This window comes from Notechis scutatus, chromosome 5 (genome assembly GCF_049901735.1).
Source record: "Notechis scutatus isolate UNSWTSFEM ecotype Mainland chromosome 5, rNotScu1.2, whole genome shotgun sequence".
Taxonomy (NCBI): domain Eukaryota; kingdom Metazoa; phylum Chordata; class Lepidosauria; order Squamata; family Elapidae; genus Notechis; species Notechis scutatus.
The window spans coordinates 30,191,331-30,204,623 of NC_142013.1; the positions used below are offsets into that span (position 1 = coordinate 30,191,331).

The 13,293-nt window shown below is 35.1% G+C and overlaps 2 protein-coding genes across 3 annotated transcripts in view; one reads left to right on the forward strand and one right to left on the reverse strand.

The window, feature by feature from the left end:
* The window catches only part of CFAP44 (cilia and flagella associated protein 44), a 59,762-nt gene extending 56,063 nt beyond the window's left edge, over positions 1–3,699 (forward strand). For both annotated transcript variants that reach the window (XM_026681757.2, XM_087966413.1), the window contains exons 34-35: positions 661–795; positions 1,942–3,699. In XM_026681757.2, coding sequence (XP_026537542.2) covers positions 661–795; positions 1,942–2,127 — 321 coding nt within the window. In that variant the 3' untranslated portion in view covers positions 2,128–3,699. The remainder of the gene's footprint in view (positions 1–660; positions 796–1,941) is intronic.
* Positions 3,675–13,293, reverse strand: part of BOC (BOC cell adhesion associated, oncogene regulated) — a 68,862-nt gene continuing 59,243 nt past the window's right edge. The window contains exons 12-19 of the mRNA XM_026681745.2: positions 12,288–12,469; positions 11,468–11,573; positions 10,308–10,430; positions 8,428–8,649; positions 6,684–6,886; positions 6,103–6,173; positions 4,957–5,159; positions 3,675–4,312 (exon numbers count right to left, since the gene is read on the reverse strand). Coding sequence (XP_026537530.2) covers positions 4,131–4,312; positions 4,957–5,159; positions 6,103–6,173; positions 6,684–6,886; positions 8,428–8,649; positions 10,308–10,430; positions 11,468–11,573; positions 12,288–12,469 — 1,292 coding nt within the window. The 3' untranslated portion in view covers positions 3,675–4,130. The remainder of the gene's footprint in view (positions 4,313–4,956; positions 5,160–6,102; positions 6,174–6,683; positions 6,887–8,427; positions 8,650–10,307; positions 10,431–11,467; positions 11,574–12,287; positions 12,470–13,293) is intronic.

Sequence of the window (13,293 nt, forward strand, 5' to 3'; positions counted from 1 at the left end):
TAAAACTGATGATAGGAAAGTGAGGGACAAAAATATATCTCAGGAATAGAAACTTTGAGAAATTTTTATTTTTTGTTGACATTGCCTTTTGAAAAAATGGAGCAAAACTTAAATAATCTTAATGGTATCTCATTTTAATCACTTCATGCTTCATTTTTATTTCAAGTTTTCTAAAAAGAAAAGAGTTTGGTGTGTTGGGTAAGGCAGACTTAGGTATTTTACAGCCCCTGGGCCACATCCAGACTTCTGCCTGTCCCTGTCTGGGTTGCGTGAGGTCAGTCAAAAATTAGAAATCAAGTGTGCTGCAGGGGGCTGGAGAGGAAGCCAAGTCGGGTTTAGGCACCAATAGCACGAATTCTTCCTAGATACATATGACACTCAATATAATACGTGGTCTTTCCATTTTTCTCCTGATTTATTTGACTGCGTGGAATGCTTAACTCAGAAGTCAACTTCATCGTGATTTACAAATATTGACCCTGTTTTTGAGAGGGCAGTACATCTTCAGATCCTTACCTAATCAGTAATGCACACTGAGTTCTCAGTCAGTACTAAATTGGCTGTTATGATAAGGGAAGGGAAATCTTGAGCTCTCAAGTGGAAATACGAGATATGGATGCAGTTATTAATAAATTAATTTATATGCTGGCTCTCTTCCAGGATAAAATCCTTGAGATCCGTCAGCAGCAGATGATGGTAATAAAAGAAAATACAAGTAAAATAAAGCAAATGAATGCATTTTGCATAGAAAAGATGAAACTTGAAGCTAAATTGGATGCACTGCAGAACAACTTGGTATGTGTTACTTTAGAAATTCATGAATAATAACCCTGAAAGCATTTTCTTTTATCTTTTAAGATTTCTACAGTGGTTGTAACAAGAGGTTGACCATTATTTGTTATTCTGTATATGTGGCTACTATTCAAGATACTCAAATTGATCTATGACCTTTATTGTATATAAGACCACAGTTTAATCACCAAAATTAAGATATTTAATCTAGTTACAAGTTGCACTTTTTATCTAAGTTGCAAGCAAACAAAAATATAATTTTCATCAAGCCAAAAAGGGGATAGTAATAGCACTTTATATACCGCTTCACAGTGCTTTACAGCCCTCTCTAAATGGTTTACAGAGTCAGCATATTGCCCTCAACAAGCTAGATCCTTATTTTACCCACCTTGGAAGAATGGAAAGCTGAGTGAACCTTAAGCTGGTGAGATTTGAACTGCCAAATTAGAGGCAGCTGGCAGTCAACAGAAGTAGCCTGAGTACTGCATACTAACCACCCTGCCATCATCGCTCATGTAGCATACTTTGTTAGCATGCTTGGATTGTTTAGTTGTGAAGAATGTGTATTTAACACTGTGAAATTATAGCTGGCAGTTATTTAACTGCTGTTGGCCTTCATTTGCACTGAGTTCTTCCAAAGAACCTAGCATTTTATATTGCATTGGCATAGTATGGATGCAATAGCTTTTGTAATTGACAGATGGAAATTTTGTCAACATTCATATTTTCTAAGTGTTCTCCCAATTCTACTTCTGTGAATATTTATTTTGTATTTTAACATACATATATAGCATTGATTTGCTAGCTTTTATTCTTTATTTTTGATTCTGGGTGTGGGTACTTTCTAGAACTGGTGCAGATTTTTTTCAGATATCACCTTCTCATTGGACTTGATTTGTATTAGCAGTATTAATATTTCTGTTTTTAGCCTTTGTATACGTATATTTATGACCACTAAACAACTTTTCTTCCAGTAGTTCTGCAGCTGCTGGCATTGGCTGCTCAGCCAACAATCCTATACCCCATAGCCCAGTTGTCAGCAGATGTTCAGGAACTCAACAGCTTGCTCAATCCTTGTTGTCCTGGCCAACAACCAATCCAAATGATTATTATTGAGATTTAGAAAAGTTTCTGCATTTTGTTTTACAGGGAACAGAATTTCAAGGACCTCGCAGAACAGATATTGAGGAAAAGGAAAAATTAATTGCACTTGTTCAGCTGCAAGCCCAAGAAGCTGAAGTCTTGAAAGAAGAAATAACTCTCCTGAGTCGAAAGGATGGTCGTATCTTCCCAGCCACTCAAAATCTTTTCCAGCAAGATGAAATTATAGATTAAACAGTATCCTAGTCTTGGTTTTTATTATATATATATAAATCAGTCTCATTTCATGTATATAACTACCAAAGTGCTCTTGAGAGTTTACCCTTGTTTATTTTAATTCTGGAAGAAATGTTCTGCCTTGAACTATTGCTTTGGTTGAACTTTATAACTTCTCCGGAGATGCAGTGATTGACAAAACCTGTACCATTCGAATGACAGTTATTAAAGATATAGAAACATTCTTGATAAAATAGACTATATCTCTCATTCTTCTAATCAGTTGAGTTCCCTGTGGGTATGTGAAGGCTCTCAACTTTAAAATCTCCAAATAGTTCTATTTCCTAATCCAGCATACATATTTGTACATGTCAAACAAGCAATAGTTTGCAAATGAGAATTTGTTCTCAATTTGCTGGTAAAGCTGTGTCTTTGTCACAGTATGAAACAATAATGTATTACTATGCTGCACATGAGAATCTTTGGACTAAGCCAGATCCAAAGTAAGCCACCAATAACCTGGAAAATGGGGCCAAGTCTTGGCATTCTGTCAAGATGCAGTTGGCTGAGAAAAAAATTATCAGCAGAGTTTCTCATGTCATCACTATTCCTTCTGCAGTATCTTAAACTGTTACAGACTTTGAAATTGGCAGTGTCACTTGCTGGCTGCTCAGCTATGTGAACTGCTTATAATTTTCATAGCTAACATATGGAAATATTTTCAGATTCTAATTTCATATTATGTAATAAAGCATATGGGAGTAATTAAATTTTAAACATACTATTGGGCCTGAGTCTCACCATATTACTTTGTTATAGTAATCTGATATTAAGCAGTTGATTCTTGGGGGGGGGTCTCACTTTTCAGTCCCATTTTTTAAAAGAATTAAAAATAATTTTGGTAGACTATTTCTTTACCTTTCCTTTTCTGAGCATGTCCGGTTCCATGTTGGTCTAGAACAGAGCTGGCCACGCCCACGCCCGGTTTAGCAAAGGGGAAAAAAGTCCCAATATGTCACATGACGCTGCCATGATGTGAGTTTGACACCCCCTGGTCTAGATTATAATATTTTTGCAGAAAAAGAGAGGTAGAAGCCAGAGCTCTGTTTCTTCAAGACCCTCGAAAGGAAGGGAGCTGATGTTGCAGACATTTGGAAAGGAAAGCAACTTAGAGAACTCAAATGGCACAAAGAGATATAGTATAGATCTAGCAAGCCAAGCAAGTATTGGGAAGCAGGGGGACAGAAAGAAGGAACAATTTTAGCATGGTCAGAGACATTATCTAATTTGAAAATAAAATTAAACATAATATGGAAAAATTGTGCTTGTCTTTCTGTTGAAAGCTTTTGGAGGAGTAGAAGACTCTGGAATCGGCAAGAATGTATTCTAGTCAGTGTGTTGCCATGCAGGTATATTTATAAAATATGGCTTCCTTTTATTGAATGACTCTCTCTTGTTGATTCCTAATTGAAATAGTTCAGTGAACTTTTTAAATTAAAAGAACTGTAAGGATCATTTTACAGTTGTCAAGATTTTAAAAGCAAGCAAATATTTACAAAAACAAGTTCAATAAAAAAGGAGAAATGCTTTATTTCTGAAACATGTTTTTTTCATTACTGGCACACGGTATATATATTGTTTTTAATGCAAGTAAATGGTGCATTAACTTTTGTATTTGGCATTCTGCAGTGAAAATCTTTCAACACAATTATAGAAAAAGAATTTCCCATAGTTTCATCATTAGAAATACAATTCTAGCAATTGGAAAATGAAGACAGCCCCTTTAAGACATAAAGCAGTAATCTGTCTTTTCAAGTCCATGATCTAACAAAAATATATATAGTTGACTTAGTCTTGGTTTATTCCCTGCTGTAATTTTCACATGATATAATTCCTCTCTGTAATTATAGAAGGCACATGTACATCTATTTACAAGTGCATAAATATATAAATAAAAATGTAATATAAAAATAAATAAACTTTTCTCTGTTTAGAATAATCTTTGTAAGGCAGCTTGTTCCTTATCTGATGCTGGAACAAGTATCTGAGGAATTACGTAGAGGCAAGCTATTCAAATATTTCTCTGAGCTTTCTCCTGAAGAAACATCCTCTGGATTTGTGGGCCACACATGTCTTCTCTTTTGGCATAAATCTATTCCCCCTGTGTGTTCAACAGATACTAGACTAAGACAGCAAGTGGAATCTGAAAATACAAAGAATAAGAATCAAACTGCATTCTTTATCAGACTCTTCTATTCCAAATAGTTTGAAGGGAAACCAAATTGTTACAAACTCTGAGATCCTGCATAATTTTTGGGAGGAAACAAGATAGGAATATATACTGATACATTATACACGAGAAGACATGAGCTAACAATGTTAAGAATTACTGGTAAAAGAAGATTAATTTCAGTAATTTTTACTGGCATTTGATTAATAAATCTAATCTATGTTATTAAGATGCATATTAGTAAAAGCTTCCTGGCAATCACTGTTGACATTTCAGTTATTTCAGACCCATAACAATCTATTCACGGTTTTGGTGGCCCTACCAGATGGTGCAAGAATTGAAACGTTAACATTTTCTAGATGCAACTTAACAGGAAAATCCTTTGTTCGACATTTTGAGTTACTGGTAAAGTATACAGATTTTAGCTAGCAGTATAAATAATATAAGAAATATTAATGTGCTATCCCTAATGAGCAAGTCTTGTAAATGCTTAATTTTTAAAACCTATTCTGTGTGAATAGAAATATCTTGTGTCCACTGATCTTCCCTTATTCTGGTCTTCATTACTTCTTCAAATCAATACTTTAAAAAATACCTCAGATCTCTCTGGTACTGACCTGTATGGAAAACAGAATTCCTCATGTCTTCCATAGTGGAATTTTCTATTTTTCTTTGTGGTGTCGAGTGACACAGGCTAAGGAGTTGTTCATGATGGTGGTATTGTTCTTGGCAGTTGTCATGTTGCTGTAACAGCTGATTCATGGAGTCATCTGGCAGACCACAGAGAAAAGAACTGTGTTCTAGCCCAGGGCTAGTAAGCCTAAATATAAGAGACAGAAGCATGCGAGGACATCAGTGATCCAGTTACTGAATTTCTTATGTATACAGATAGTAAAAGTAAGAGAAATTGTCGAGTGCTTAATTTTCTTTCACACTTGAGATTCTAAAGGAAAAGCACTCTTATAAATTAATATAGAGATATTATGTGTTAAAATGCTAATTATTTCTTAGGAGAACCCAATTTTTATGCATTGTAAAACACATGATTTGAATAGTATAAGTGAATGTTCTATAGATAACTACAGTAAATATACTCTATATACTCAAATGTCAGGATGTGTCTATTATATACTAACTTCAGAATCATACAGATACTCCATGAAAGCAAAAGTTGAAGAACTGAATAGAAACGGTATTGATGTTTTGAATGTTAGTATTTTAGAAGACCCCTGAAAATATGATTAGCCAAGAAAACAAAGTTCACCCATAGTTCTCATTTCAGACACAAATGACCAGACCCAAATTATCAAACTTTGAACATATTATGTGGAGATGCAGCTCTCTGAAGAAGGCTATAATTCTGGGAAAGGTGGAAGGAAAGATGACCAGCAGTTAAAGTAGATTGACTTAATTAAGGCAGAAATTGGTGTACCATTGGAATAGCTGAAGAATTAGGCTGGGGACAGATCATCCTGGAAAAAACTTGTAGTTGTCAGCAATTCACATCAAATTGATTCCCATAATGAAAATGTTCCAATTATATCAAGAATCTACTTTTTTGCTTTGATGTGTTATGAAAAAAATCTTTTGGATAATCAAAAACCATGACTGTACATTGGTCATTGAGTAATGTACAAATGATGGTTTCAATATATTTTTCAATCTACATTTAAAAAAAGACTTTAGAGGAAAAGATTGCCCAATAAAATATCTCGTTCTCCATCAAACCAAAGAGCAAAATATTCCACAGAAAGACACCATACCTTTGGGGTTCAGATAGATTGTTTCCATTTTGTAGTGCCCTTCCTTGCAGAAAAGCATTGGTTTCATTTTGCTGAGAACAAAAAGAAGAATTAGCACACTAAAAAAATAAAGATTAAGGATTAGATGTCAAGTCCATTCAAGTCAGCCAAGTCAAGAAGTGATGCAGCAGGCACTCAATTTTAAGAATTTAGCAATAAGATTGGATCCAATATTACAACAATAAAGCTGATTTGGAAAACTGGACTCAATATCCATAGCAACTTTATATTGGCATGTTTTAGAATGTAGATAGATCTATTTATATAAGAGTGAATTTGGGGCTTGTTTCTCTAGCTATAAACTCAAAGGTTCTACTTTACTCAACTATTCAATATTTTTACTGAAACTTATTTGCTTATTACCATTGAATCCTCCTTTAATTTAAGTAGGAAATTGATATTTGTGGCAAACATTTTCATTCGACTCCTATCCTATAAGGCAAACCAGCTGTAGAAATATCCAACATTGAATACTAGCCAACATTTTATGAGAGGCATGAGAAAATTACCTAACAGTTTCCAAAGATGGATGAATAATTTACCTGTTGAGCTTCATCTGAGTTGCAATCATATGACTTTGGATAGGAATATCCAACTGTAGCAGAAGGAAAATGACCATTTCCACCATTTGCATAATGTAGCCCATTAACTTGAGGAGTAGAAACTCCTCGCAAAGGCACCATGGCATACTGGCAAGATGGTACTAGCAGTCCTGCTCCTGGAAAGCCTAAATCTATAGCCTGCTCTGAAACAAAGAAATATACAGATTAGATTGGGAATAGAGATCAACTAGCACAACTTTTAACAAAAGATTTGGATTGGACCTAGATTTTTGTATTTGTACCCACAATTAGATTCCTCTCTTTCCTCTTTCCTCCTTACAGCATGCTCTCTAGCTCTTATAGTATGCAATTGATAATTCTGAGAATATAGCAATAGCACTTAGACTTATATACTGCTTTATAGTGCTTTACAGCCCTCTCAAAGCAGTTTACAGAGTCAGCATATTGCCCCAACGTCCTCATTTTACCCACCTCGGACGAATGGAAGGCTGAGTCAACCTTGAGCCTTGAGCAAATTGCACTAGGAGTAGTTTGCAGTACTGCACTCTAACCACTGTGCCACCGAAGCTCATATGTTGCAAAGAATACAAAGAATTTCCCCCAGTTAGATCCTACCTTCCTGCTCATACCCCATTTTACCATATTCATTGGATTATATCTTCAAGCAATTTTATAGATAGTCCTTGCTTAATTGCTCCGTTTAGTGTTATTCAAAACTAGGAAGGTGCTGAAATTTTATGAGGGGTCCTTCCACGTACAATTATTGTAATGACCCCGTGGTTACATAATCAAGATTTGGATGCATTGAAACTAGTGGTTGTTTACACCAATTGTACATAGCTGGTTTCTGACAAGCAGTCAATAGAGAAGCCAGAAGTAAAATTGCAATTCATGGTTATGCGATGCTTCACTTAACAACTCGCTCTCTCCCCCTCTCCCTTCTCTCTCTCATCCATCATTTATATATTGTCTACCTATCTATGCAATTATGCAATAGCAATAGCATTTAGACTTATGTACTGCTTTACAGCCCTCTCTAAACAGTTTACAGAGTCAGCATTCTTCCCCCAACAATCTGGGTCCTCATTTTATTGACCTCGGAAGTATAGAAACTGAGTCAACCTTGAGTCAGTAAGACTCAAACTGCTGAATTGCTGGCAGTCGGCAGTCAATAGAATTAGCCTGCAATACTGCATTCTAACTACTAATCAATTACATTACTTGGGAGTTGTGAAAAATATGAAATCCTTTTTGCAAATTAATGGAGGGCACCTTGATGTCAGGATATTTTGGATTATATATTATATTAATTATGTTATATTATGTTATGTTATGTTATATTATTATTATATTATTATATTATATTATATTATATTATATTATATTATATTATATTATATTATATTATATTATATTATATTATATTATATTATATTATATTATATTATATTATATTATATTATATTATATTATATTATATTATATTAATTATATTATATTATATTATTATATTACATTCTATTTATATTATTATTTGTATTATTATTAACATAAGCTGCAGGTAACCAAATTTGGGGGTTGTATATAGCTTAAAATATTTCAACCAGCTGCTTTTTTCTGTTAGAGACTATTAAGTTTCAAATAAAACATTACATTCTGTGCATGCAGGAAAAAAAACTCTCTCTGGAAAAATTTATACAGTTTGGCTCTTGGAGGTACTTACTTTGCTTAGACCAAGCTCTCCAAAGGCAAAATGGAATAAAAACCACAATAATGAGAACGATGGAGCACAACACCACACCTACAATCAAATATGATAGGTCACTGGATCGGGCCACCATGGCTCCTGCCCCTAAGACAGTATGGCCACTATTGAGTGGTGGATGCTGTATTGTGGATACTGTAGATGGTGGAAGACGACCAGGCATTCCTGCTGATTTTCGAGCTTCAGGGGGGAAAAAAGGCACTGTTAGAGTCTCATGTTACATAAACCGTTATTCATTCTTCAATTTCTTTCTGCCCAAACTTTTCTCATCCTGTTTTTTTTCTATTCATGTAATTTATTGCTTTATATTTTAATGACAACATGGTTCATTTCCTCCTAGCACAAATACTGCTGATTGGAACGATGGGAGATATAGTCAACTTCCCATAATGTTATATTATTATAATTTGTAATTCTTTCCAAATGAAAAAGGATGAGTTAACCCTAATGGGTTCTGGATGAAGCCATGGTCTCAAAGTTAAAGATTTTTTTCCCTGTGGACTAAAATTAGATTCAGTGATATGCAAACACCAGGAAGCTTTATACCTAATGAAAACATCTGTCTTAAGCATACAAAACAAAGTCTTAAATAATGGAGAGGTTGTTGGTCCTAGTATTATCTTGAGAGAACTGGCTGGTGGAAGGGACTGAAAGTTTCAAACGAAAAGCCAGAGGTCACCAAAGACAGCTTGAAAATGTACTGGAATCTCGAAAGCCCAGAAAACAGTTATTTTTCCTTTCCTCCCTAAAACAGAAACAAATCTTGCAGTGATAGGGGAAAAAAAACTGCCTGAGGGAAGTAGGAAGGGAGGGAGAGAAACAAATAAGAAATTGTGAAGAGTTCCATTTGAAATTTTATAGAACTATAAATGTATAGTTTGCTAAGCTAAAGCCACTGTATATGTTAATAACACAGTAAATAAAGAAGAATTGCATGTGTATCTCTGGAAATTCCTATCTTCTTTTCTCACTCTGACACAAAACTTCTAGTCAAGTCCACACAGTCATCCTTCCTGATGCTCCCTTTCATTGTATGCCCAGATCATGAATACTGTACTTTCTTGTTTTTATTCAGATCACAATGCTCAAAGAGGTCTGCTATTTTAACAATTTCTGTTATTCATTACTAGGATCAACAACAAGAAATTGTATCTCAGGCTTAATAAATTATTGTCTAAGAGTTTACATCTGCATCACAGATTCAAATGTCTCATTCTGTAGGCCGATCTGCTAATATTTAGTGCTGATCACTTCTATTTCAATGATATTAAACTGTAAGTCTGTTTACTGAAGAAGTGGGAATCTGTGTCCTGCCACAGATTGGTGAAATCTATGCCCAAAAGCTCTACCCAGTATGGCCAGTGCTATGGCTGCTGATAACTAGCTTCAGACAGATTAGGAAGGCCACACATCTTACAAACCATATTTATTCAATGCAGCATCTGAGAGACCACCAGAGGGAAAAATCATATTTATGTTATTTGTTTCAAGTTACTGAAACATGATCTATTCTGTTAACCCATCTTTTTGATCTTTAATGTGTAAATATTTTAAATGTCATTTTTGGGTTTTACTGCCATTTTTTCCCCATCAACTAGGCTGAAATGTCTAGATATCTTCTGTCTTGCTTGTAAATTTTTCTGTCATCCAATACCAGTAGGGACTTATTCCTGATTCTCAAATTGTGCACATAACGCATCTGTAACTGAACTTTTGTCTTTGTTGGTTTTATACTGTTTGCTTAGCAAGACAGTGTGTTTTGAGACTTTTCTATTCAAAAATTATTGCAGATTAATCAGTGATTACAGATCCTCTGGAGGTGCTTTAGCACTAATTACCTTTAGTTTCACACATCATCACATTACTAAATTCACTCTCTCCGCCTTCATTGAAACATTGCATTTTAATGTCATATGAAGTTTCTGGCTGTAGGTGGCTGATAGAATGCCAGTATCGATCACCTGAACAAAAACAATACACAATGGTTATTTTCTTGCCATCCTAAATCTATACAGTAAATAGATATTTATAATATTAAGGCTAATATGAACATTGTACTCTATGATAATCTGTGAAAACAATGAAACTTTTCTTCTCACTTGTTTGAAAATACATACCCAGCACATTATTCCCTTTCAGGCTAAGCAATTTTACCCAGATTGCAAGAAAGAAGTAATAAATTACTCCTAAATATAAGACAAAGAAATAAAGCTCGAGATACAAAAGAAACTAAATAACAGTAATTTATATCAATGTTATTCACTAGACCTCTGTATACTTTCTATCCTTGTAAATATCTTTGCTTCCACCATATCCACTACATAGTTTCACATGTAGAAATGGTCATATATTGCTTTTAACACTAATATGAAAACTGTTTTTTTAAAATATCAACTGCCTTAGTTTATACTACTTTGTATTTTATTATATAAACAACTGTGCTCCTTGGCAAATGAATAAATAAAGGCATCTTGTAGAAGAGGGATGTGAAACTCCCGGCCCATGGGCCAGATGTGTCACACACTGCAGAGGTGGTATTCAGCAGGTTCTGACCAGTTCTGGAGAATCGGTAGTGGAAATTTTGAGTAGTTTGGAGAACCGGTAGCAGAAATTTTGAATAGTTCAGAATACCACCTCTGACTGGCCATGCTCCCATCTATTCTCTGCCTCCCGAGTCCCAGTTGATCAGCTGGATCTTCTTTTGTTGCCCTACACAGGAGAACGGAGCTGGAAAGCAGGTTAGTGGGGGGGGAGGGAATGGAGATTTTGCAGTATCCTTCTCCTGCCACGCCCACAAGCCACACCCACCAAGCCATGCCCACAGAACCGGCAGTAAAAAGATTTGAATCCCACCACTGACGCAGTGGCCATGCTCATGTCTGGTTTAGTGAAGGGGAAAAAGTCCCAATATGTCATGTGATGCCGGTGTGATGACATAAATTTGACACCCCTGTTGCAGAAGTACTCAATGAAATCTAATCCAGTAATCATTCCTTACCTTCCACCACATCTTTCTTATAATCACTGTCATTATCGCTATCAGTTGGTCGATAATATATGTAAAATCCATGAATTGGTGTATTGTTATTGCTGGCTGGGATATACTGCAAAAACAACAACAGCAAAGTGGAAAATGAAATAAACAAAACCAAAACCAGAGGTAGTTCTCAAAACCACTCTTGTAATAGAATAACTATAAGGAAATTGTTGATTCAGGGAAAGGAAGAGGAAATACTTTTTTGCTTTTCTAGAACTTGCTGATTAAATGGCCGATGCAGAATAGCTGTCAAGATGGATCTAGAAAGAAAGTGGAGGTTTTGTCGTGGATCTAATTGGCATCCATATGCCAAATCTACAGGTAAGACTACCTCCATATGTAAGTGTAAATTTTGCACTTATTGACTTACCAGCTACCTGCACAAAGTTCTGATAAAAGACAATCAATTAATAGGTGTGAAAGGCTGAAGGATCATTATTAGTACAGAAGATTATTTGTCTTTATATATTCAGATTTAACTTATTTTCATTTTCAATTTGCTTAAATTTATATTTTTCATGCCAATTAGCATGAAAACTAATCAAGCTCCCACATGTCTAAAAGCACTAAACATTCCCATGTTATATACAGCAATAAAGAAATTTAAGGTGTTAAATTTGCATCATTTAAGGCATGATTTGCACTAGCAATAAAAATAACATCATAGGAACTGTCTTCTGAGAAATATTGTACAATTTTAATTAGATAAAAGTCTACTGCAATTTAAAAAAAATAGTCCCATCTTTGCACGCCAGTTATACGATTTTTGTCTCATGCTTACCATCCACTTTAGCATGATGGTTGTTTCATTAATGGCATCAGTGAAAGTGATATATGGACCTGCAACAGGACGCTCATATGCACGATTGCTGTAACCTGATACCACATATGGTTTAGATGCAGCACTAGGTTCACTCTCCCCCAGTATGTTCAATGCTCGCACCCGGAATTTGTAAGATGTGCCTAAAGGATTGGATGAAAAGCAATTGAGAAAAAATGGTTAGCTAGCTGACCATTGGTTCATTTCTTCCTGAAAACTGGGCATTATATTCTATTGGCATTTCCTTAATCCACTGATGTAAGCAACATAGCAAAAAAAAAAACAACTATTTTCATTTTTTCCCTTCAGGCAATGAAGTCTATCCTAATAACAGTGAATATCTTGTATTGAATGAAAAGACCATATGAAAAATGTAATGACATGAAAAAGATCATATGTTACATGCCAGTGAAGTTTCAAAAGGTACTTAATGACTATTTTACTTGTTTTACCCCAAAAGAAGACTGAAGAGTACATATTTCTTGGCCTTCAGGAAGGGTTTTTAAAAACATGGCCCTGCAGCCTTGCTTGTGGGGGCACAAAGGAGCTTGCAGTCCTGGGGCTGGTTTGCAATCTGAAGCCCTCCCCTGCTTTTTAATTAATTTTAACAGTTTTTGCCTTTTAAAAATTTTATGCTTTTAATATTTTATTGTACACCACCCAAAGCCCCTATGTGAGAGAGATGGCAGATGGAGATGATAAATAAAGAAAAAATAAATATTTAGACATAGGGAGAAAAAACACAAATGGGAATTATGTTTGCCTTTAGGAGAAGAAACAAAAGGTTGATTGTGCCAAATGGGGATATACATCCTTCCATAGAGAGAAATAACCCATCTTTCACATTAGCAATACATATGGATCAATAAAGGAGAATATGTGTAACTCAGGGTTGAAATTAGGGGTCCTTGGTGACCTCTAAGCTTGCTAGTAAGATCATCTAGCACTGATGATGTTACCTAGCTGG